The sequence below is a fragment of the Phyllobates terribilis genome, unplaced genomic scaffold, assembly GCF_046119375.1.
Source record: "Phyllobates terribilis strain yellow unplaced genomic scaffold, ASM4611937v1 Scaffold_12__6_contigs__length_324123572, whole genome shotgun sequence".
NCBI classification, from domain to species: Eukaryota; Metazoa; Chordata; class Amphibia; order Anura; family Dendrobatidae; genus Phyllobates; species Phyllobates terribilis.
The window spans coordinates 288032907-288058587 of record NW_027362772.1 but is presented as its reverse complement, the minus strand read 5'-3'; the positions used below and the strand labels follow the sequence as shown (position 1 = coordinate 288058587).

Sequence of the window (25681 nt, the reverse complement as noted above, 5' to 3'; positions counted from 1 at the left end):
GTACCCCGCACTTCAGGGCCTATGCTATGGGAGGGTCTGAGAAAACTGTCCCAGATCTTTGACAGTGTTCCCCTGCCTCTGCTGGATTGTATTTGTGGCTCTCTCGCCTGTTCTCCTTGGTTGTCCAACGAAGTGTGCCCTCTGCCGCCAGCGTTTTCAGATGGGAATTTTTTTAATAGTTCCGCAACAAGGGCCTTCCGGTACTGCCCCATTTTTGTAGACCTGTCCGCCTCAGGAATAAGAGATATAAAGTTCTCCTTGTAGTGTGGGTCTAGAAATGTCACCAACCAGTAATGACTGTCACCCAAAATTTTGAGAACGCGAGGGTCATGGGAAAGGCAGCGTAACATAAACTCAGCCGGAAAGGCAGCGTAACATAAACTCAGCCATGCGTGCCAGACTAATAACAGGCAAGACTTCCGTGTCCTCACCAAGAGGATGACTGACCATGCTCTCCTCCTCCTCCTCTCTGTCCTCTGGCCATCCACGCTGAACAGACAGTTGTGCAGGTAGTACCGTCTATAGCGCATGAAACTAGCTCCTGTTTTTCCTCCTCCTCTTCCTCTTCCTCATTGTCACCCAATCCACGTTGGGATGAGATGAGGCTGGGCTGTGTGTAATCACCCCGTATGGTTCCTTGCTCCATCACATCGTGCTTCGCCTGCAATGCATCCTCTTTGATTGTGAGCAGAGAGCGTTTCAGAAAACAGAGAAGTGGGATGGTGATGCTAATTATGGCGTCATCGCCGCTCACCATCATGGTGGAGTCCTCAACGTTTTGCAGGATGGTACATATGTCTGACATCCATGTCCACTCCTGAGGTCTTATGTGTGGAGTCTGAACTGAATACAGACGGCCTAGTTTATGCTGATACTCAACAACTGCCCTCTTCTGCTCACAAATCCTTCCCAACATCTGCAGTGTAGAGTTCCAATGCGTGGGGACATCACATACCAGTCTGTGAGCTGGAAGCTGTAAACGCTGCTGAAACACGGCAATGGCGGCGGAAACTGTAGGTGACGTTCTAAAATGGGCACACAGGCGTCGTACTTTAACAAGCAGATCTGGCAGCTCCGGGTAGGATTTGAGAAACCACTGAACCACGAGGTTAAGCACATGGGCCAGGCATGGTACATGTGTGAACTCGCCTCAGAGCCGCCACCAGGTTCCGGCCATTGTCATACATGAGCATGCCTAACTGTAGGTTCACCGGTGTGAGCCACAGATCTGCCTGCTCTTTCAGAGCTGTCCACAACTCTTCAGCATTATGCGGTTTGTCATTTAAGCATATTAGCTTCAGCACAGCCTGTTGTCGCTTGGCCGAGGCAGTGCTGCAGTGCTTCCAGCTTGTGACTGATGTGGTCATTTCGGAGATGGAGGCTGAAGAGGAGGAGGAGGATGAGGCGCAGGAGCTGTAGACTGTGGGGGCAACCCTGATTGACCTACGGCCCGCAATCCTCGGCATCGGGAGGACGTGTTCTGTCCCAAGGTCCGACTGAGTCCTGGCTTCCACTATGTTAACCCAGTGTGCCGTCAGCGAGATGTACCGTCCCTGCCCATAAGCACTTCTCCACGTGTCCATGGTCAGGTGGACTTTCCCGGTAACTGCGTTGTTGAGGGCATGGCTAATGTTTTGGGACACGTGCTTGTGTAATGCGGGGACGGCACACCGGGAGAAATAGTGGCGGCTGGGGACTGAGTACCGAGGGACGGCCGCCGCCGTCAGGTTGCGGAATGCTTCCGTCTCCAAGAGTCTAAAAGGCAACATTTCGAGCGCAAGCAGTCATGAAATGTGGGAACTTAGTACTGTGGCCTGTGAGTCGTTGGCTGCGTATTTGCTCTTGCGTTCAAAGGACTAGGGTATGGACAACTGAACACTGTGCTGGGACAAGGACGTGGATGTGCTTCCTGATGCTGCTACTTGAGAGTGTGCAACGACAGGTGCAGGGCAGGAGGCATCTTCGCATGCACCATGGACAGGGGATTGGCTTGCATGCACAACAGCGGAAGAAGCAATGGTGCCACCCGCAGACACTGTTCCTGGACCCTGGGGTTCGGCCCACAAAGTCCGGTGCTTTGCTGCCATGTGCCTGATCAGGCTGGTCGTTTGGTGGTCAGGCTGGTCTTTTTGCCACCCCTGCTGATGCTGGCCTGGCAGGTGGTGCAAACTCCCTTTTTGAGGTTATCGGCAGAGTCTTTTAAAAAACAACCAGACTCGGGAAGACCTAACAGTTGTACTGGCAACTTCCTTCGTATTGGTGTTACAGGGAACGGTTGCCTGCCTTCTGTCTGTGGCCACCACACTGCTTCTTCCTGCCTGTTGGGGTGCTCTGCCTCCCTCCCCCGGTGTGCTGCTGTCCTCGCTCTGCATGTCCTCCTGCCAGGTTGGATCAGTTACTATATCAGCCACCACCTCGTCTTCCACTTCCGCACTCTGGTCCTCCTCCTTACTTTCTGGCAATTGTGTCTCATCATCGTCCACCTCTTTGGAAACTTTCCCACCGTCGCCTTCGTGTGACCGTGCCTGCTCAAATATTTGGGCATCGCTATACGTGATCTCCGCTTCAAGTGGACAGGGCGAGAGGCCCGAATCTATAAATGGGAAAGTAAACAGCTCTTCGGAGTATCCAAGTGTGGGATCAGTTGTCACTGGGCACTCGGCATGGTGGGAGGAAGGATGATCAGGGTGAGGAATATGCGGTCCAGACTCATGGCTACTGAGACTTGACCGTGTGGAAGACAGGGTGGTGCTGGTGGTGGCTAAGTGACTGGAAGCATTATCTGCTATCCAACTAATAACCTTTTCACACTGCTCTGGGTTCAATAGTGGTGTGCTGCGGTCCCCTATTAATTGGGACAGGAAGTTCGAGCGAGAAGATGTGGGTGTTTGTTGTGGCACAATTTCAGCTTGCCCACGGGCTTGGCCTCTGCATGCACCATTACCATCACGTCCAGTTCCCCGTCCCTTGCCACGTGCCTTGCCCATTTTAAATGGAGGACAATATCTTCCACGCTCACAACAAATGACTGAATTTGGAACGAACGTATATGTGAGCCATGTGACGCAGAAAACACAGTTTTAAATACCTGGCCTGTAGGTAAGTAGTTTGAACAGCAAACTGGTGTTAAAAACTTTGCTGACACAGTGAAAATAAATTGAATGGAGGCCAGAAATGGCAGTATTTTCTGAAAACGTATATGTGATCCGTGTGACGGAGAAAACACAGTTTTAAATAGCTGGATTTCTAGCTCTGTAATATGGAAAGGACCTGGCTGTATTCTGCAGTGCCAACAAGCAAATGGCGCAGAAAAACTGTGTTCTCTGGATTGCTTTTTAAGCAAATAATGAGGATTAAGATAAAAAAAAAAGTATTCCTGGCCCCTGAGACCTGGGCCTTAGTATAGAAATATCTAACAGCAGCAGAAGGCAGAATTGGAATGGAGCCTCTTGTGCTATATGCACTGCAGTCTGCTATATACACTGCCTGCCTGATATCTCTGCAGATGGATTAGTCCTCAGAAGTACTGTTTGTTGAGATGTATATGTGTCTCTAATATAGTTTGGTACACCATCACTAACTAGAAACAAGCAAATCTCTCCCTGACGCAGCAGCACCTCTCCCTACACTGTCTGATTCCGGAGTGACTGTGACGAGCATGGCGGTGCCAGGTCTGATATAGACCCGATGATGCTGTGCGGCCAGCCAATCACTGTAATGTCACAACCAACATGGCTACGGCATTACAGTGAGTGGCAGGCAATCCCTGCATGTTGATTGGTACTCTAAAGAGCGCCAAACATGCAGGGAGGGGTCCCGAGCTCCCGCCGAGAAACACCGGAAATACTCGGTGAGTGCCGAGCAGTGAGATGCTCGGGCGAGCACCGAGCAGTAGCGAACATGCTCGCTCATCACTAATGCCTACTAATTTTTGGGGACATTTTGCTCCATACAGATCTGTAAATTTGGAGCCTTGTACGCGGCTTTATCACATTTATGAGAGGCCGTTTTGGTGAAATGTGTAAATCACATCCAGAATTACAGGGTTTTCACAATGTGGTCGGAATAGAACCAGGAGGTGCAAACAGAGGATCCCGGGTGTTGAGTCATTGTCATGCATGTGACGGCTGTGAGTGGGAAGGGGTGCGGGTGGATTCTGGGATAAGGCACTGGCGTACCTTCTAATTATACTTCAGAGAGGACGGTAGCGTTATGACGGCCGCCGCATCTGTGGTGTGAAACCATAATTATCACTCACTTCATGGGGCTTCTCTATTATCTGCCCGTCTGTCATCCGTGTGCAGTGGGAGGAGAACCTGGGAAGATGAGCGATGGTGTTTTATGGGGACAAACTGGGATCACACGGCATATATCTGCCCATAACGAGTGCCGATCATTGGGGTCACACGGCATGTATCTGCCCATAACGAGCGCTGATCATTGGGGTCACACGGCATGTATCTGCCCATAACGAGCACCGATCATTGGAGTCACACGACATGTATCTGACCATAACGAGCGCCGATCATTGGGGTCACACGGCATGTATCTTCCCATAACGAGCGCCGATCATTGGGGTCACTGGGGTCACTTGGCATGTATCTGCCCATAACAAGAGCCCTTTTGGCTCAGGAATAAAAGTTAATCTGAGTCAATTGGTAACTATTTTAGACATGTATGCTCAGTTTCTTCGTTCTTTGTGGAGATTGGGCCTCTTGCATTGGTTTAACTCACATCATAACAAAATCCCCCATCTTTCTCTTCCCTGACATCTTCTATCAAAGGAGAGTCCCCCATACATATTAGGTGTTCTTGCACCCCACCAAAATAAATTGGCTCAGCATATATTATTCTAATGTGCTTAGGGGAATTAAAGGGGTTGTCCAGGACTAAGAATAGGTCGTCAATATCAGATCGGTGGGGGCCCGACACCTGTCACTGTCACTGATCAGTTGTTTGCAGCTGTCACGGTGGCCAGATGCACATGGCCTCTCTGTATGTTGTGTAGAGACCGTTCTAAGGTTCTGCAGCTCAGTTCCTACTGAAGTGAATGTGATATGAACTGCAGAATTAAGTGTATCTTTTCAGAACAAGCTGTTGTGTGTACATGTTGGAATAACATTATTTCTGGCCATTATATGGTTTGTATCCTGCAATTTTCACCAGTTTCCCCCCTGTAGACTCCTATTTGTCAGTTGTCTCTAAGCTAGTTGTTAAGATATTACAGTACACACATAGATGAAGGATTCCTGCTCTCCTGTCTCTATGTAGCACATTTTCAGAAGCAGCAGGAGTTTGGGGTTGACTATGCAGCAGCACTGAGCTGTGTAGCTGTGTATCCTGCAGTCAGGTGAGATTAATGTTTTTTTTTAAATGAGCAGTATGGAGGACATTATACAGGAGAACTGAGCTGTGTAACTGAACATAGTACTGGGATGAAATAAAACACTAGAAAGCAGCAACATGTAGGTCATTATACAACAGTACTGAGCAGTGAAACTGTGAATCCAACTTTGGGATGAAATAAAATATAAATATAAATCAGCAAGATGGGAGTAATTATACAGCAGTACTGTGAAAACTGCTCTGTGGTGAAACAAAGCACTTAGTAGAAAGCAACAGCAGCATGGAGGTCATTATACAACAGTAATGGGCAATGTAGCTGTGAATCTAGTTCTTGGATGAGGCTAAACTCTACTATAAAGCATCATGGAGAACATTATGCAACAGTATGGAAAAGTGTAGCTGTGAAACCAGCTCTGGGGTGAGATAAATCACTTAGTAGAAAGCAACTGCAGCCTGAAGGTCATTATATGTCAGTACAGAGCAGTGTAGCTGTGAATGCAGCACTGTTGTGAAATAAAACACTGGAAAGCAGCAGCATCTACGTAATTATACAACAGTACTGAGCAGTGTAGTTGTGAATTCATCTTTTGGATAGATTAACCACTACTCTAAAGCAGCTTGGAGAGCATTATGCAGCAGTACTGAGCAGTGTAGCTGTGAAACCAGCTCTGGAATGAGATAAAACACTTAGTAGAAAGCAGCAGCAGTGTCTTTTTTTGCTCCTATCCCCTCTCTGTCGGCTTTAATAGACAGATGGAATCTAATTCCTCAGTGAGGTTGCAGTCCTTCTTGTCTTGAGAAGTGGCTCATAAGTGGGAAAACAATACTTTTACATAAATAAAGTGTGCCCCAGATTCTGTAATTTTTGGGGCTGAAGTTAAGAATATAAGCGACACAATGTTATTGCTTTTTTTATTCATTGTGACTCAGGTCACAGAAATGTCGTCCTATTTTATCGTTCACAATGGAGCTCTTTATCTTCACCTTCATGGGCTCCGGTAACAGGCGGCTGCGCTCCTTTCTCCCCCTTGGTTACAGTATTGTGTTTCCTATTCAGGCCTTACTGCTAAATGGATCCCTTCCCGAAGACGAACAGGAGAGCTTGTTCTGCCTGCGTGAGGATGGGGCGTGCCCGGAGGAACAACTGGTGAGCCCGCACCTTTCCTTACCACTCTGACCACATGCACCCGGCCACCGCGCCGCCGGACCCCACTAACGAACACTCTCCTTTCAGGTCATCATCAAAAGTCGGCTGGACCAAAGTATGAGTGAGAACCAGGCTCTGAAGGTGAGCGGCGGCTGCGTGCCCTGGGCGGCTTATCTCTGGGGTAGATGGGAGTATATATATATCCACGAGGTGATGACTGATGAGCATTGTCATAGTTATCAACACGGCAATACCAAATATGCGTAATATTTTTCTTCTTTTTAATTTGTTTTTGGATGCTTTATTTGTTTTTGTCACTTTATTTTTAATTTTCCCTTAGGGAAGATCTCTGGAACCCCCACTGATCGCAAGAACGAGGGTCCCAAAGACGCCTGTGTGAATGGAGTGCAAGTGAACATGTGCAATCACTGCTCCATTCACTATAAGGGTGGTGGGGACACATCATTCACTGCAGGCCTTGGGACTCTGTGTTTGGGATTGGTGGGGTCTTACAGTAGCATCTGGACCTCCAGCGATCATACATAAGTTGTTTACGGGATAGCCCCTTTATGGGATGTAAAGGTGGCTCCTGGTGGTAATGTTGGGGGGAAGATTTCCTGATCTTTGCCCTCTATAGACATGTCTGCTGATCTAACGACAAGCAAACAAATGCATAAAACCGGGACATGAGCTGCCGACAATCATAATAGTGTAGGGGGTGACCGTGCATCAATGATGTAACCCAGGAGTGGGGAACCTTTTTTTCTGTCGGGAGCCATTTGGATATTTCTACCATCCTTCGGGGGCCGCACAAAATTATCAACTTGAAATTTATCCTGCGATATTTGGTCAAACATTTAATTACCTCCGCCCTAATGTGACAGCTGAATGAGTGGCTTCTCTTTGGTGCGACAATGTTAGGTGGTATGGATGATGTTTCTACTCGCAACTGCTTTAACAGATTTGCGTCGGTCTTTGAGATGAATTTTGAAAAGAACTCGTAGCAGTAAATTCTGAACACAAATGTATATTACACTGCAGGTCTCCCCACAGAGGGAAATCAATGCTCACGTTACATTTGTAGAACTCAAGCAGTGGGAGGTTTGCTGTATATACATCACATAGGAGATACCGAGACTGCTTTATATACATCACATAGGGGACACTGAGGCTGGTGTATATACATCACATAGGAGACACTGAGACTGGTGTATATACAGTGCCTACAAGTAGTATTCAACCCCCTGCAGATTTACCTGGTTGACACATGCGGAATTAACTTGGCATTGTGACATTTGTACTGTAGATCAGCCTGGAAGTGGGAAATGCACTGCAGCAAATTTTTTTTTTTTTTTTTTGTAAACGTAAAAAGTTAATTCAGAGTGTCATTTATTATTCAAACCCTCAAACCACAAGAATTCTGTTTGGTCCCCCTAAAGTATTAAGAAGTAGTTCAGGCACCAAGAATAATGAACTTCACATGTGTGGATTAAAGATCTCTTTTGCCAGCCTTTTCTGACTATTTAAGACCCTCCCCAAACTTGTGAACAGCACTCAGACATGGTCAACATGGGAAAGACAAAGGAGCATTCCAAGGCCATCAGAGACAAGATCGTGGAGGGTCACAAGGCTGGCAAGGGGTACAAAACCCTTTCCAAGGAGTTGGGCCTACCTGTCTCCACTGTTGGGAGCATCATCCGTAAGTGGAAGGCTTATGGAACTACTGTTAGCCTTCCACGGCCAGGACAGCCTTTGAAAGTGTCCTCCCGTGCCGAGGCCAGGCTTGTCCGAAGAGTCAAGGCTAACCCAAGGACAACAAGGAAGGAGCTCCGGGAAGATCTCATGGCAGTGGGGACATTGGTTTCAGTCAATACCATAAGTAACGTACTCCACCGCAATGGTCTCGTTCCAGACAAGCCCGTAAGGTACCTTTACTTTCAAAGCGTCATGTCAAGGCTCGTCTACAGTTTGCTCATGATCACTTGGAGGACTCTGAGACAGACTGGTTCAAGGTTCTATGGTCTGATGAGACCAAGATCGAGATCTTTGGTGCCAACCACACACGTGACGTTTGGAGACTGGATGGCACTGCATACGACCCCAAGAATACCATCCCTACAGTCAAGCATGGTGGTGGCAGCATCATGCTGTGGGGCTGTTTCTCTGCCAAGGGGCCTGGCCATCTGGTCCGCATCCATGGGAAGATGGATAGCACGGCCTACCTGGAGATTTTGGCCAAGAACCTCCGCTCCTCCATCAAGGATCTTAACCCCTTCAGGACCCAGCCTATTTTGACCCTAAAGACCTTGGCATTTTTGTCAATTCTGACCAGTGTCCCTTTACGAAGTAAAAACTCTGGAACACTTCAACGCATCCTAGCGATTCTGAGATTGTTTTTTCGTGACATATTGGGCTTCATGTTAGTATTAAATTTAGGTCGATAATATTTGCGTTTATTTGTGAAAAAATCAAAAATATGGGAAAAAATTTGAAAATTTTGCAATTTTCAAATTTTGAATTTTTATTCTACTAAACCAGAGAGTGATGTGACACAAAATAGTTAATAAATAACATTTCCCACATGTCTACTTTACACCAGCACAATTTTTAAAAAAAAAAAAATTTTGGTAGGAAGTTTGAAGGGTTCAAAGTTCATCAGCAATTTATCTTTTTTCCAGCAAAATTTACAAAACCATTTTTTTAGTGACCACATCACACTTGAAGTCCCTTTGAGGGGTCTTTATGACAGAAAACACCCAAAAGTGACACCATTCCAAAAACTGCACCCCTCAAGCTACTCAAAACTACATTCAAGAAGATTATTAACCCTTCAGATGGATCACAGGAACTAAAGCCACATGGAAGAAAAAAATGAACATTTTTATTTTTCTAACAAAAATTTTCTTTTAGCCTAAATTTTTTAATTTTCACATGGGTAACAGGATAAAATGCATCCTAAAATTTGTTGGTCAATTTCTCCTTAGTACACTGATACCTCATATGTGGTCATAAACCACTGTTTGGGCACACGGCAGGGCTCAGAAGGGAAGGAGCGCCATTTTACTTTTTGAATGGAAAATTAGCTCCAAAAGTCAAATTGCACTCCTTCTCTTCTGAGCCCTGCCATGCGCCCAAACAGTGGTTTATGACCACATATGAGGTAGGTATCAGTGTACTCAGGAGAAACTGACCAATACATTTTAGGATGCATTTTATCCTGTTACCCATGTGAAAATTAAAAAATTTAGGCTAAAAGAAAATTTTTGTGAAAAAATAAGTACTTTTTTGTTTTCACAGATCATTTTGTGAAGCACCTGGGGGTTCCAAGTGCTCACTATGCATCTAGATAGGTGCCTTGGGGGGTCTAGTTTCCAAAATGGGGTCACTTGTGGGGAAGCTCCACTGTTTAGGCACATTAGGGGCACTCCAAACGCAACATGGTGTCCGCTAACAATTTGAGCCGATTTTCCATTCAATTTGTTAGCGGACACCATGTCGCGTTTGGAGAGCCGCTGTGTGGCCAAACATTGGAGCTCCCCCACAAGTGACCCCATTTTGGAAACTAGACCCCCCAAGGCACCTATCTAGATGCATAGTGAGCACTTGGAACCCCCAGGTGCTTCACAAATTGATTCATAAAAATGAAAAAGTGGAAAAAAAAACACTTTTTTATTTTTACGGATTAATTTGTGAAGGACCTGGGGGTTCCAAGTGCTCACTATGCATCTAGATAGGTGCCTTGGGGGGTCTAGTTTCCAAAATGGGGTCACTTGTGGGGGAGCTCCAATGTTTGGGCACACAGCGGCTCTCCAAACGCAACATGGTGTCTTCTAACAATTTGAGCCGACAATTTGAAAGCGGACACCATGTTGCTTTTGGAGAGCCGCTGTGTGCCCAAACATTGGAACTCCCCCACAAGTGACCCCATTTTGGAAACTAGACCCCCCAAGGCACCTATCTAGATGCATAGTGAGCACTTGGAACCCCCAGGTCCTTCACAAATTAATCCGTAAAAATAAAAAAGTGTTTTTTTTTTCCACTTTTTCATTTTTATGAATCAATTTGTGAAGCACCTGGGGGTTCCAAGTGCTCACTATGCATCTAGATAGGTGCCTTGGGGGGTCTAGTTTCCAAAATGGGGTCACTTGTGGGGGAGTTCCAATGTTTGGGCACACAGCGGCTCTCCAAAAGCAACATGGTGTCCGCTTTCAAATTGTCGGCTCAAATTGTTAGAAGACAACATGTTGCGTTTGGAGAGCCGCTGTGTGCCCAAACATTGGAGCTCCCCCACAAGTGACCCCATTTTGGAAACTAGACCCCCCAAGGCACCTATCTAGATGCATAGTGAGCACTTGGAACCCCCAGGTCCTTCACAAATTAATCCGTAAAAATAAAAAAGTGTTTTTTTTTTCCACTTTTTCATTTTTATGAATCAATTTGTGAAGCACCTGGGGGTTCCAAGTGCTCACTATGCATCTAGATAGGTGCCTTGGGGGGTCTAGTTTCCAAAATGGGGTCACTTGTGGGGGAGCTCCAATGTTTGGGCACACAGGGACTCTCCAAACGCAACATGATTCCAATTTGTTAGCGGACACCATTGTAGGTGTATGTCAGGTTGGTGTGCGGTGTGGTATATTGTAGTGTATACACCACACACACACACACACCAACCTGACATAGCCTCCTAAGCTTAGTACGCCCTAGACTGGGATGAGTGGGACGGGCGGGACATTTTGTGTGCTGTGTGCGTGAGTAAAAAAAAAAAAAAAATCGAAACTTTATTATAGTGTGAGTGTACGTGTGTGTGTGTGTGCTTGGTGTAACCTTCTGCAGTCACGTGTGGGGGCTGTCAGGCGTAGGGGGCTGTCAGGCGTAGGGGGGGGCTGAAGAGATGGAGGAGCCAGCAGCTGCAGCAAGGGGGGTGATCACTGGGGCAGGAGCCGGCAGCAGCAAGGGGGGTGATCACTGGGGCAGGAGCCGGCAGCAGCAAGGGGGGTGATCACTGGGGCAGGAGCCGGCAGCAGCAAGGGGGGTAGGAGGCCGGCAGCATCAGGGGGGTGATTACTGGGGCAGAAAGGGGAGCAGGAGCCAGCAGCAGGGGGGTGATCACTGGGTTTGCGGGGGGGGGGGATGATCACTGGGATGGGGGGGTGCACACTGGGGATGGGGAGTGAACACTGGGGACAGGTGGGGGTGAACACTGGGGACAGGTGGGGGTGAACACTGGGGACAGAGAGGGTGAACACTGGGGACAGGGGGGGTGAACACTGGGGACAGGGGGGGTGAACACTGGGGACAGGGGGGGTGAACACTGGGGGCGGGTGAACACTGGGGATGGGGGGGTGAACACTGGGGGGAGGGGTGATTATTGGGAGGTGGGGGGTGATATCACTGGGACTGGGGGATGGTGGGTTTGATCACAGGAGCAGGGCATTTACACTGAGCCTGCTGCTGCTGTGATCACAGTCCACCGGCTGTCAGAAGGAGAGCAGCAGCCGGTGGATGAAGACGTGGGAGAGGGAGCAGAGGGAGCGGAGGTCGGGGTGCAGGTATGAAAGTGCAGGGAGGGTCGGGGGTGGAGGGGGGGTCAGGATGGAGTGGAGGGAGGGTCGGGGGGGAGTGGGGGCAATACTACCTGATGCAGATCAGCGGTGGCAGCAGGCGATCAGCAGCGGCAGCAGGCGATCGGCGGCGGCGGCAGAGGGTCCACGGGGGGGCAGCAGCAGAGGGTCCACGGGGGGCAGCAGCAGAGGGTCCACAATGGCCGGCACACGATCCATGGACGGGTAGGAGCTAGGCAGTTGCGGCCATCATGAAAAACTCCCTCCACATCTGATTGAGGCTAGTATCCATGTGACGCTAGCCCCCCAATCAGATCTGGGGGGAGGGGGGGACAGAGGTGACACTCCCCTCAGCCAATGGCTGATGCTGTAAGCATCAGGCCATGCCCAGATTTAAATATTACACCAATTTTCATTGGTGAAATATTTAATTCATACCGATTGGCAGTTTCACTAAAAGTGAAAATGAAACAGCCAATCGGAGGGGTCCCAGGCACGGGGGGGTTAATCCACCCCCCGGGGGGTCGACTTCAGGATGTCCAGTTGCAGTAGCAACTGTGAAACCTGAGCGAACCCGCTCGCAGGCGCTGCAGGGGCTCTTTCCCTCCATGTCACAGACGCTGTGACATGGTTCGGGAACGAACTGTTTTCCATGTCACAAACGGTGTGACACGGGTCGGGAAGGGGTTAAGATGGGTCGTAATTTCATCTTCCAACAAGACAACGACCCAAAGCACACAGCCAAGAAAACCAAGGCCTGGTTCAAGAGGGAAAAAGTCAAGGTGTTGGAGTGGCCTAGTCAGTCTCCTGACCTTAACCCAATTGAAAACTTGTGGAAGGAGCTCAAGAATAAAGTCCACATGAGACACCCAAAGAACCTAGATAACTTGGAGAAGATCTGCATGGAGGAGTGGGCCAAGATAACTCCACAGACCTGTGCCGGCCTGATCAGGTCTTATAAAAGATGATTATTAGCTGTAATTGCAAACAAGGGTTATTCCACAAAATATTAAACATAGGGGTTGTATAATTATTGACCCACACTTTTATGTTTAAAATTTAATAAAATTCAACTGAGCAACATAACTTTTTGGTTTGTAAGATTTATGCTTCTGTTCATAAAACCTACTCTCGTTTGCAGTTTGAAGGCTCTAACTTATTTGCATCTTATCAAACCAGCTAAATCTGCAGGGGGTTGAATACTACTTGTAGGCACTGTACATCACAGGAGACAATGAGACTGGTGTATACTGTATATATCACATAGGAGACACCGAGACAGCTGTATATATATCATATAGGAGACACTGAGACTGCGCTATTTACCGTACATCACACAGGAGACACCGAAACTACTCTATATACATCACATAGGAGACTCCAAAGACTGCTCTCTATATATTACATAGGAGACACCGAGACTGCTGTATATACATCACATAGGAGACATCAAGACTGGTGTATATACATCACATAGGAGACACTGAGACTGCTGTATATATACATCACATAGGAGACACCAAGACTGCTCTATATACATCATATAGATGACACTGGGACTGCAGCACATGCATCACATAGGAGACACTGAGACTGCTCTATTTACATCACATAGGAAACGCCGGTGCACATACTTCACAGGAGACTCTAGGGGCAAATACATCACAGGAGATGCCGGGGCACATACAGTACAGACCAAAAGTTTGGACACACCTTCTCATTTAAAATTTTTTCTGTATTTTCATGACTATGAAAATTGTACATTCACACTGAAGGCATCAAAACTATGAATGAACACATGTGGAATTATATACTTAACAAAAAAGTGTGAAACAACTGAAAATGTGTCTTATATTCTAGGATCTTCAAAGTAGCCACCTTTTGCTTTGATGACTGCTTTGCACACTCTTGGCATTCTCTTGATGAGCTTCAAGAGGTAGTCACCGGAAATGGTCTTCCAACAATCTTGAAGGAGTTCCGAGATATGCTTAGCACTTGTTGGCCCTTTTGCCTTCACTCTGCGGTCCAGCTCACCCCAAACCATCTCGATTGGGTTCAGGTCTGGTGACTGTGGAGGCCAGGTCATCTGGCGTAGCACCCCATCACTCCTTGTTGGTCAAATAGCCCTTACACAGCCTGGAGGTGTGTTTGGGGTCATTGTCCTGTTGGAAAATAAATGATGGTCCAACTAAACGCAAACCGGATGAAATAGCATGCCGCTGCAAGATGCTGTGGTAGCCATGCTGGTTCTGTATGCCTTCAATTTTGAATAAATCTCCAACAGTGTCACCAGCAAAGCACTCCCACACCATCACACCTCCTCCTCCATGCTTCACAGTGGGAACCAGGCATGTAGAGTCGATCTGTTCACCTTTTTTGCGTCGCACAAAGACACGGTGGTTGGAACCAAAGATCTCAAATTTGGATTCATCAGACCAAAGCACAGATTTACACTGGTCTAATGTCCATTCCTTGTGTTCTTTAGCCCAAACAAGTCTCTTCTGCTTGTTACCTGTCCTTAGCAGTGGTTTCCTAGCAGCTATTTTACCATGAAGGCCTGCTGCACAAAGTCTCCTCTTAACAGTTGTTGCAGAGATGTGTCTGCTGCTAGAACTCTGTGTGGCATTGACCTGGTCTCTAATCTGAGCTGCTGTTAACCTGCGATTTCTGAGGCTGGTGACTCGGATAAACTTATCCTCAGAAGCAGAGGTGACTCTTGGTCTTCCTTTCCTGGGGCGGTCCTCATGTGAACCAGTTTCTTTGTAGCGCTTGATGGTTTTTGCTACTGCACTTGGGGACACTTTCAAAGTTTGCCCAATTTTTCGCACTGACTCACCTTCATTTCTTAAAGTAATGATGGCCACTAGTTTTTCTTTACTTAGCTGCTTTTTTCTTGCCATAATACGAATTCTAACAGTCTATTCAATAGGACTATCAGCTGTGTATCCACTTGACTTCTGCACAACACAACTGATGGTCCCAACCCCATTTATAAGGCAAGAAATCCCACTTATTAAACCTGACAGGGCACACCTGTGAAGTGAAAACCATTTCCGGTGACTACCTCTTGAAGCTCATCAAGAGAATGCCAAGAGTGTGCAAAGCAGTCATCAAAGCAAAAGGTGGCTACTTTGAAGAACCTAGAATATAAGACATATTTTCAGTTGTTTCACACTTTTTTGTTAAGTATATAATTCCACATGTGTTCATTCATAGTTTTGATGCCTTCAGCGTGAATGTACAATTTTCATAGTCATGAAAATACAGAAAAATCTTTAAATGAGAAGGTGTGTCCAAACTTTTGGTCTGTACTGTACATCACAGGAGATGCCGGGGCACATACATCACAGGAGACGCCGGGGCAGATACATCACAGGAGACGTCGGGGCACATACATCACTGGAGACACTAGGGGTACATACATCACAGGAGACTCAGGGGCACATACATCACAGGAGACTCCGGGACACATACATCACAGGAGACTCCGGGACACATACATCACAGGAGACTCAGGGGCACATACATCACAGGAGACACTGGGGGCACATACATCACAGGAGACTCAGGGGCACATACATCACAGGAGACTCAGGGGCACATACATCACAGGAGACTCAGGGGCACATACATCACAGGAGACTCAGGGGCCCTTACATCACAGGAGACTCAGGGGCACATACATCACAGGAGACTCAGGGGAACATACATCACAAAAGACTCAGGGGAACATACATCACAGGAGACTCAGGGGCACTTACATCACAGGAGACTCAGGGGCACATACATCACAGGAGACGCCTGGGCACATACATCACTGGAGACTCCGGGGCACATACATCACTGGAGACACTGGGGGCACATACATGACAGGAGACTCCGGGGCACATACATCACAGGAGACTCTGGGGCACATATATCACAGGAGACTCAGGGGAACATGCATCACAGGAGACTCAGGGGAACATACATAACAGGAGACTCAGGGGCACATACATCACAGGAGACTGAGGGGAATATACATCACAGGAGACTGAGGGGAATATACATCACAGGAGACTCAGGGGAACATACATCACAGGAGACTCAGGGGAACATACATCTCAGGAGACTCAGGGGAACATACATCTCAGGAGACTCCGGGACACATACATCACAGGAGACTCAGGGGCACATACATCACAGGAGACTGAGGGGAACATACATCACAGAAGACTCAGGGGAACATACATCTCAGGAGACTCCGGGACACTAACATCACAGGAGACTCGGGAACATACATCACAGGGGAACATACATCACAGGAGACTCAGGGGCACCTACATCACAGGAGACTCAGGGGAACATACATCACAGGAGACTCAGGGGAACATACATCACAGGAGACTCAGGGGAACATACATCACAGGAGACTCCGGGGCACATACATCACAGGAGACGCCGGGGCACATACATCACAGGAGACTGAGGGGAATATACATCACAGGAGACTGAGGGGAATATACATCACAGGAGACTCAGGGGAACATACATCTCAGGAGACTCAGGGGAACATACATCTCAGGAGACTCCGGGACACATACATCACAGGAGACTCAGGGGCACATACATCACAGGAGACTGAGGGGAACATACATCACAGAAGACTCAGGGGAACATACATCTCAGGAGACTCCGGGACACTAACATCACAGGAGACTCGGGAACATACATCACAGGGGAACATACATCACAGGAGACTCAGGGGCACCTACATCACAGGAGACTCAGGGGAACATACATCACAGGAGACTCAGGGGCACATACATCACAGGAGACTCAGGGCCACATACATCACAGGAGACTCAGGGGAACATACATCACAGGAGACTCAGGGGAACATACATCACAGGAGACTCAGGGGAACATACATCACAGGAGACTCAGGGGAACATACATCACAGGAGACTCAGGGGCACTTACATCACAGGAGACTCCGGGGCACATACATCACAGGAGACTCGGTGGCACATACATCACAGGAGACTCAGGGGCACTTACATCACAGGAGACTCAGGGGAACATACATCACAGGAGACTCAGGGGCACTTACATCACAGGAGACTCCGGGGCACATACATCACAGGAGACTCGGTGGCACATACATCACAGGAGACTCGGTGGCACATACATCACAGAGACTCGGTGGCACATACATCACAGGAGACTCGGTGGCACATACATCACAGGAGACTCGGGGGGACTTACATCACAGGAGACTCAGGGGTACATACATCACAGGAGACTCCGGGGCACATACATCACAGGAGACTCTGGGGCACCTACATCACAGGAGATTCGGGGGAACTTACATCACAGGAGACTCAGGGGTACATACATCACAGGAGACTCCGGGGCACATACATCACAGGAGACTCCGGGACACATACATCACAGGACACGCAGGGGCACATACATCACAGGACACGCAGGGGCACATACATCACAGGACACGCAGGGGCACATACATCACTGGGGGCACATACATCACAGGAGACTCAGGGGCACATACATCACAGGAGACTCAGGGGCACATATATCACAGGAGACTCAGGGGCATATACATCACAGGAGACTCCGGGGCACATACATCACAGGAGACTCTGGGGCACATAAATCACATACATGATACAGGACAAAATTCTTTATTCCACGCGACACAGCGTTCAGTAGTGAGCATTGCTTGCACGCAGTATCAGGAGCAATTGAAGGAGCAAAACATCGGTCGCCGGCCTGAACACTGCGATCCTCAGGAATCTGCCCAGTGGCCAGAGAAAGGGACGTCTCTCGCCATAAATGGCCCTTGGGCCGGAGGTTCCTCACCCCTTTTCTAAGCAAACCAAGGATTTACAGACGTTATTTTGTACACAGATGCTTATTAAAACCTCATTTAATGGGGATGTCCACGATTACAAAAGTGAATGGTGCTGCAATACCAGTCACGGCCTATAGCTAAGAGTGGTGCTCTTTCCTGAAAAAAAAGTCAATTTTTCTAATTACGGACACGGCCGGGCCGAAAGCTGACGTTAGTAAATCTCACTCATGAAATGTTCTCATTGCAGAAGGAACTTCAGAGCTGCAAGCAGGAAAATCGCAACCTGCAAGCGATAAAGGTGAGGAGAGTACAGGGTGTGATGGCGGAGCCGTGTACCTAGCTGATCCTGGCTTGACACAGTTCCTATACCAATCTCACTACTAATATGTGTGACTAATACGATAATGGGATTTCGGAGAGAAGCGTTATCTGCTTATTGGAGGGAGGGCGGTTGAGAATATCATGTCTCATCCGCTGTCTGGGAAGATTCGGGGGCCTCCGTACACATTAGACGGCTGCGGACGCTTTATATCTGGACATCAGAAAATCCTCTGCTGGATATAGTAAGCGGAGAGGCCCTTGTTCTAGGACCGTAGGGATTGCAGGACCTTTGATCCGTCTCCTGGTGGCCCCCTACCCCTCACACACATATCCGGCTGCCCGTCTTCTCCTGCACTGGCAGCACTGTATGGCATCCCGTCTCCTCCTGCACAGGTGGCACTGTATGGCATCCCGTCTCCTCCTGCACAGGCGGCACTGTATGGCATCCCATCTCCTCCTGCACAGGCGGCACTGTATGGCATCCCGTCTCCTCCTGCACAGGCGGCACTATATGGCATCCCGTCTCCTCCTGCACAGGCAGCACTGTATGGCATCCCGTCTCCTCCTGCACAGGCGGCACTGTATGGCATCCCGTCTCCTCCTGCACAGGCAGCACTGTATGGCATCCCGTCTCCTCCTGCACAGGCGACACTGTATGGCATCCCGTCTCCTCCTGCACAGGCGACACTGTATGGCATCCCGTCTCCTCCTGCACAGGCGGCACTGTATGGCATCCCGTCTCCTCCTGCACAGGCGGCACTGTATGGCATCCCGTCTCCTCCTGCACAGGCGGCACTGTATGGCATCCCGTGTCCTCCTGCACAGGCGGCACTGTATGGCATCCCGTCTCCTCCTGCACAGGCGGCACTGTATGGCATCCCGTCTCCTCATGCACAGGCTGCACTGTATGGCATCCCGTCTCCTCCTGCACAGGCGGCACTGTATGGTGTAGCACCCTGAGGATTCGGCTGCTACAGGGGTATTGCACCTCAACCCAGAGGTGTGGTATTCCACTCCCGGGTAAGGATGGAGTGTGGAACTGAGCTAGTAGGCTGCATGCACTACATACATCCCATTTCCGGGGGACAGAACTACGGTACTCCCACCAGTATATGTGCAGGTACGACAGCGTCTGTCCCTGGCTGGAGTGGGAGGGGGATGGAACATCCCAGTAGTGTAGGGGCAGATAGGGGGAGCAGTCTGGGTAAAGCTAGGAGCTCATTGGGTGCTGGTCACCTGGGCTCACACATAGAGGGAGTATAAAAGGTGGGCACCATCTTAGATCAGGGTGAGTTCAGCCTGAGGAGAAGCAGAGCAGAGGAGCTCAGCCAGGAGGGCTGACAGGGAGCTGTGGCTCCGGCTGGGCCCAGCTCCAGAACAGAGCCTGCTGAGAGAGAGAGAGAGAGGAGTAAGAAGGACCCAGAGAGGAAACAAGAAGAGAACCCCAAGATCCCAGAATAAGGACAGAAGGGTGAAGGGTTGGCGGACAAGGGTACCGGATCCCAAGCTGGCAGAGGCCAAAACAAACCTTAGCCAGGAACCGGAGGTCGTGGTCAGGATCTGCCACGACCCTCACCAAATCCACTAGAAAGGCATACCAAGTATAGGGTCAGGGAGCCCAGAGGAGGCTTGACCACCAAGAGACCCGAGGGAGCCGGCCAAAAGTGGATCCCTGGTGGGAACGGCCAGAAGAAGGGAGAGTCAGAAAGGAGCTCAGGACCACGCTCCGGAATTGCCTGGGGGTTGGCCGAGTCCAGGACCTGGTGGACGCAGCACGGCTCGGGTGGTCACTCAAGGCCAGAGTGACTAAAAGGACACCAGTAAGTAAAAACCCTGAACTGCATCTCCCGACTCTGAGTCTTCTTACTGCACCATCACAACCCCCATCATCCACACCTGCTGCCCTGAGGCCATACCCCTCCCGTTGGGGGTTATACCATCACTGCTGCACATATACCACCGGCCTCAGCGGACTGCTCTGCAGCGGCGGCTTCAAAGCCGCACTCAACGGGTGGCGTAGTCGACACTTAACAACATCTACTGCCATAGACTGCCACTTAGTTTGACACCCTGGGCACGGACCGGGTCACCGCCACAAGGACTACTACCCCCATACAGATCCGGCTCCGGGTATCCCCCTGAACATGGCCCAGGGGGCGCGTCAACTTTTGGCGTAGTCGGCAGGATCACGTGCTCGCAACCACCGGGTACTGCGTGCCTGAAGAAAAGTTCGCATTTACCTCAAAAAGAAGTCTCCCGCCGATTCCGGAGGGTCCCCGCCATCGGACGCCATCTCGGATCGGTTCCCGCCATTTGCCCGTCATCTGCAGTCTTTTCCCGCCATCTGCAGAGTTTCCCGCCACTGGGAGACGATTCCCGCCATCAGAAAAGATTTCCCGCCCTGGCAGAGCGGACGCCATTATGGGCGTGCCAGAGGGTGGCAAGAGGCCACCTCCCATCGTGGGCCAGGACCAAGAATGGCGCCAAAAACGAAGACCGCCCCCACCAGCAGAGACTGTGATGCTTGAGATGTCCATCAGCGTGAGGGGACTGCCCCTGGGACTGACAATCACCAAGTTGCCCCGGGACCACCCTCAGTGTGGGCGGACCGAGAACAAAAGAGTGAAGATGGGAGCAGCTTGGAGGAGTCTGGAGGAGCCGTACCCGGAGATGGAGGGAGAGTCAGGCAGCACCGACCCAGTGGTCAGGAGCCTGTTGCAAGCGACAACCCCAGAAGGCCTGGTGGAGATCCTGGCGCAGCTCCCCAGAGATCGGGAGCATGCACGGACCGCACTGGAGGGCTTGGCTCAGAGGATGGCCCGAGTGCAGCGAGACGTACTGGCCGCATGGAGCAGAGAGATGGCCCAGCAGGCTGGAGCCCGCCAGCGAAGCACACCACCCGCAACGAGGAGCACGCCTGCCCCTGAAGAGGATGCAGAAGGGACTGAGGCCGGAGACGACGCCACAGAGGGAGCTGAAGATACGGAGGCAAGTAAAGGGGACGTCACTACCCCAAGCCCGGCCACCGTAAGCCTACCCCCGCTCCCCGTCGCAGAGCCCGAAATCCCACCGATCGTGCCCGTTGCCGCTCCGCTACCGCTCCAGACTAGGCCTCAAGCAGGAGCCGCGGCCACGCCTCTTGTGACGTCACGCGCCTCAATCCTGAGCGCGGCCAAGCAGGAGACGCCACCGGCCTGGTCGCAAGGCTGAGTGCCCCCGGGCGCCGCAGTACCAACAGCGCCCTCTACCTCTGCCGAGCCACCGGCCTGGTCGCAAAGTCAGGAACACCCGGGCGCCGCCGTCTTCACGGTGCCCTTCACGTTCAGGGTACCCCAAGCCTGGTCGCAAGGCCTGGTAAACCTGGGCGTCGCTACCACCACCGCGCCCTCAACTTCCACTGTGCCGCATCTGGGTGAGGACTTGTTGGCCCAGCACACTTGCCCGGATGGGCAGCCCTTTGTGTGGCCACCGGAGTACCACCATCCCCGACTCCGGAAAGAAAGACCCCTGTGCGAACCCCTGATCCCGGCTCCGGCGCCCGCCAAGATCACCCCACTCTCGTTGGAGGAGGCGCAGTTCGAGTGGGACCCCGCAGGAGGAGACCTCATCGGGTTCACCCAAGAGACCCGGGCGGCCGCAGCTGAGCGTGCGGAGTGCTGCCGCCAGCAGTTGGACGTCTTTGACCGAGAACGAAGAGAGAGGCGGGTCCGCGAGCAGCGGCTGCAAATAAAAAGTGCAGAACAAAAGAGCCGGACCCGAAGGAACCCCCGTGCAGCCCACGGTCCCCGTGCCACCGGGACTGTAATTAAATTCCAGTTGCAGCACGGTTGGGGCTTCATCAGAGACCATCACACCCCCGGCGACGTCTTCGTGACCAGAAGAGATGTCGAGTCCCACCTACCGGAGGGACACAGAGGTCGTGACCTTTACCTGGGTGATGAGGTCACCTTTACCCGGCACCAATGTGCCAAAGGACCCTATGCCCTTCATGTACATCGCCTGACAGAGAAAGAGCTGAGGTGTCAGGAGGAGCAAGAGGACCTGGACGGGTCTGAAGGGTACACGGAGGAAGTATTAGGAGGACGCCGCTACTAGAGTACGGTAAAAAGAACTGTGCATAGTTACCCGTATGTTCCTTCTTCCCACTGACCGAGGACTGAGAGCGGTCATTCTTTCCTTAATCCCACTGGTCGAGGACTGAGAGCGGCCACACCTCCCCTTGTATATAGTTGCGCTTTTTAAGGCGCCCCCTACTGGTTTTATAGGAAACTGTGTTTTTTCCAGAAGAGACTGTTGCACTTTACCCGGTCACAAGTTGCACCGTGGCCGGAGGAACAAGAATGTTTACTATGAAAAGTTTTATATGAAAAGTTTTATGCTGATGATATATATATAGTGTTTTATATGTTTATGATGTTTTTGAAAGAAAATTTGTATGTTTGTGGATGTTTTTATTCTTTTACAGCCCGAGGACGTGCTGTGATTTACCAGGGGGGAATGTAGCACCCTGAGGATTCGGCTGCTACAGGGGTATTGCACCTCAACCCAGAGGTGTGGTATTCCACTCCCGGGTAAGGATGGAGTGTGGAACTGAGCTAGTAGGCTGCATGCACTACATACATCCCATTTCCGGGGGACAGAACTACGGTACTCCCACCAGTATATGTGCAGGTACGACAGCGTCTGTCCCTGGCTGGAGTGGGAGGGGGGTGGAACATCCCAGTAGTGTAGGGGCAGATAGGGGGAGCAGTCTGGGTAAAGCTAGGAGCTCATTGGGTGCTGGTCACCTGGGCTCACACATAGAGGGAGTATAAAAGGTGGGCACCATCTTAGATCAGGGTGAGTTCAGCCTGAGGAGAAGCAGAGCAGAGGAGCTCAGCCAGGAGGGCTGACAGGGAGCTGTGGCTCCGGCTGGGCCCAGCTCCAGAACAGAGCCTGCTGAGAGAGAGAGAGAGGAGTAAGAAGGACCCAGAGAGGAAACAAGAAGAGAACCCCAAGATCCCAGAATAAGGACAGAAGGGTGAAGGGTTGGCGGACAAGGGTACCGGATCCCAAGCTGGCAGAGGCCAAAACAAACCTTAGCCAGGAACCGGAGGTCGTGGTCAGGATCTGCCACGACCCTCACCAAATCCACTAGAAAGGCATACCAAGTATAGGGTCAGGGAGCCCAGAGGAGGCTTGACCACCAAGAGACCCGAGGGAGCCGGCCAAAAGTGGATCCCTGGTGGGAACGGCCAGAAGAAGGGAGAGTCAGAAAGGAGCTCAGGACCACGCTCCGGAATTGCCTGGGGGTTGGCCGAGTCCAGGACCTGGTGGACGCAGCACGGCTCGGGTGGTCACTCAAGGCCAGAGTGACTAAAAGGACACCAGTAAGTAAAAACCCTGAACTGCATCTCCCGACTCTGAGTCTTCTTACTGCACCATCACAACCCCCATCATCCACACCTGCTGCCCTGAGGCCATACCCCTCCCATTGGGGGTTATACCATCACTGCTGCACATATACCACCGGCCTCAGCGGACTGCTCTGCAGCGGCGGCTTCAAAGCCGCACTCAACGGGTGGCGTAGTCGACACTTAACAACATCTACTGCCATAGACTGCCACTTAGTTTGACACCCTGGGCACGGACCGGGTCACCGCCACAAGGACTACTACCCCCATACAGATCCGGCTCCGGGTATCCCCCTGAACATGGCCCAGGGGGCGCGTCAATGGCATCCCGTCTCCTCCTGCACAGGCGGCACTGTATGGCATCCCGTCTCCTCCTGCTCAGGCGGCACTGTTGGCATCCCTCATCTTCCCCCATCTTCCCCTTTTCCATATAAAGTGGTGGGAAGATGAGGGATCACTCTGTACAATGCTTAGGGTGAAATCTTCAGAAAATCCGCATACATGTCTGTGCTGCGAGGACGGCTAAATGAGTAAAATCCCCGCAGAAAATCAGCAACAAAAATCGACACGCAGAAAAACAACATTAATCTTTATTTATGGAGCGCCAACATATAGCGCAGCTCTCCAGATTTTGTTGTCATCCACATGGCAGGTATTTCTGTCCCGTGTGAACGAACCCTTAGTGTTCACGTCTCCTCTTCCCCGCAGGATGCTCTGCAGCAGAGGATGGCCCAACAAGAGAGCAACGTGCTGCAGCTGAAGCAGGAATTACTAAGGACCAACATGGACAAGGATGAGCTGCACAACCAGAGCGTGAGTCGCACCGCCCAAATCTGAAGGGGTCTGGACAAGCTCTGCTGTCTCCGGGGGGTAGTGACTATCACTGTGTGAAGGAAAAGTGAAGGGATTGCCTATAGCCAGTATTAGACCACTGCCAAAAAATACTTAATTGGCCACTATCAGCAACTCTTTTGCTTCCTCTTTGATCTAATTTTGATAAATTCACATATACTCAGTCCCAATTCCCATGCTCTACCTTTTGCCTTCCGATTTTTTTTTGAGTAGTTGGTTCCCCTTTAATAGCATTCTGCTTGCACAATAGGTACTGGACCATACACCAGTGTGCATTGCATTTATAAATGCACATATAGTCAGTCTTAATTCCCATGCTCTACCTCTTGCCTTCCAAAAAAGTGGAAGGCAAGAGGTTGAGTCATCAGTTCCCCTTTAATAGCATTCTGCCAGCATAATAGGTGCTGGAATGTACACCAGTGTTGTGCATTTGGTGGTATTGTCTTTGGTTTTGCCAGCACTGCTCAAATGTCTGCAGTCACATGAGGCACTGAAGGGAAACCCTAGTGTTTTTGGGAAGTTTTGTGCAGGCAGATTTGATATAGACTAACACTTAAGACAATGTGTTTTATTTTTTTAGGTGGATTTGCAAAGAAAATTGGAAGAAAGAAACCAGATTATTGCAGAATATAAAGTACGGCTTTATTTTTATACTAAAGTACGGCTTTATTTTTATACGAGTTGCGTGAATGGATAAAGTGATATTGTATTGTAAGAAGTTACACAGTAATACTGGGATGAAAGTTGACTATTGACTATCTGACTATTGCGGGTGACCAGGAGGGATCGTGTTAACCCATTATTACCTGTGCATGGAAGGTTACACCCGCTGACTATACTGAGAAACACGTAATAAAAGGCGAAACCTCTTCTCTCCTGCAGAAAGAAATCACACAGAAGGACTGGCTGATACAGCAAATGCAAGGAAAAGTGGATGAGGCGCATCGAAAAGTGTCCGACGCCAATCACCAAAAGGTGCTGACTGCAGCCGAGCCCACAGGATATATCAGTATTAACCCCTCGTGCACATAGAGAAAGGTCGGCCGAGCCTGCTGATTTCGGGGGGACAGGCTGACCCTCTGATGTACAAGAGAATGGTACCACGCACAGCCACCATGCTCCGACCTGGGCCACCTCCGCAGTGCCGTGGCACCTTCAGGAGGTAGATTTATGGCGGTGCTGAGGTCATGTGATATTAAATCCTAAG

At 50.0% G+C, this 25681-nt stretch overlaps 1 protein-coding gene across 4 annotated transcripts in view; it reads left to right on the top strand.

The window, feature by feature from the left end:
- DIXDC1 (DIX domain containing 1) overlaps positions 1-25681 on the top strand; it is a 190007-nt gene that overhangs the window by 147322 nt on the left and 17004 nt on the right. For 3 of the 4 annotated variants that reach the window (XM_073657127.1, XM_073657125.1, XM_073657124.1), the window contains 6 exons: positions 6404-6493; positions 6581-6634; positions 18156-18206; positions 24331-24435; positions 25055-25108; positions 25357-25449. In XM_073657127.1, the coding sequence (XP_073513228.1) occupies positions 6404-6493; positions 6581-6634; positions 18156-18206; positions 24331-24435; positions 25055-25108; positions 25357-25449 (447 nt within the window). The remainder of the gene's footprint in view (positions 1-6403; positions 6494-6580; positions 6635-18155; positions 18207-24330; positions 24436-25054; positions 25109-25356; positions 25450-25681) is intronic. The other variant, XM_073657126.1, reaches the window with a different exon arrangement.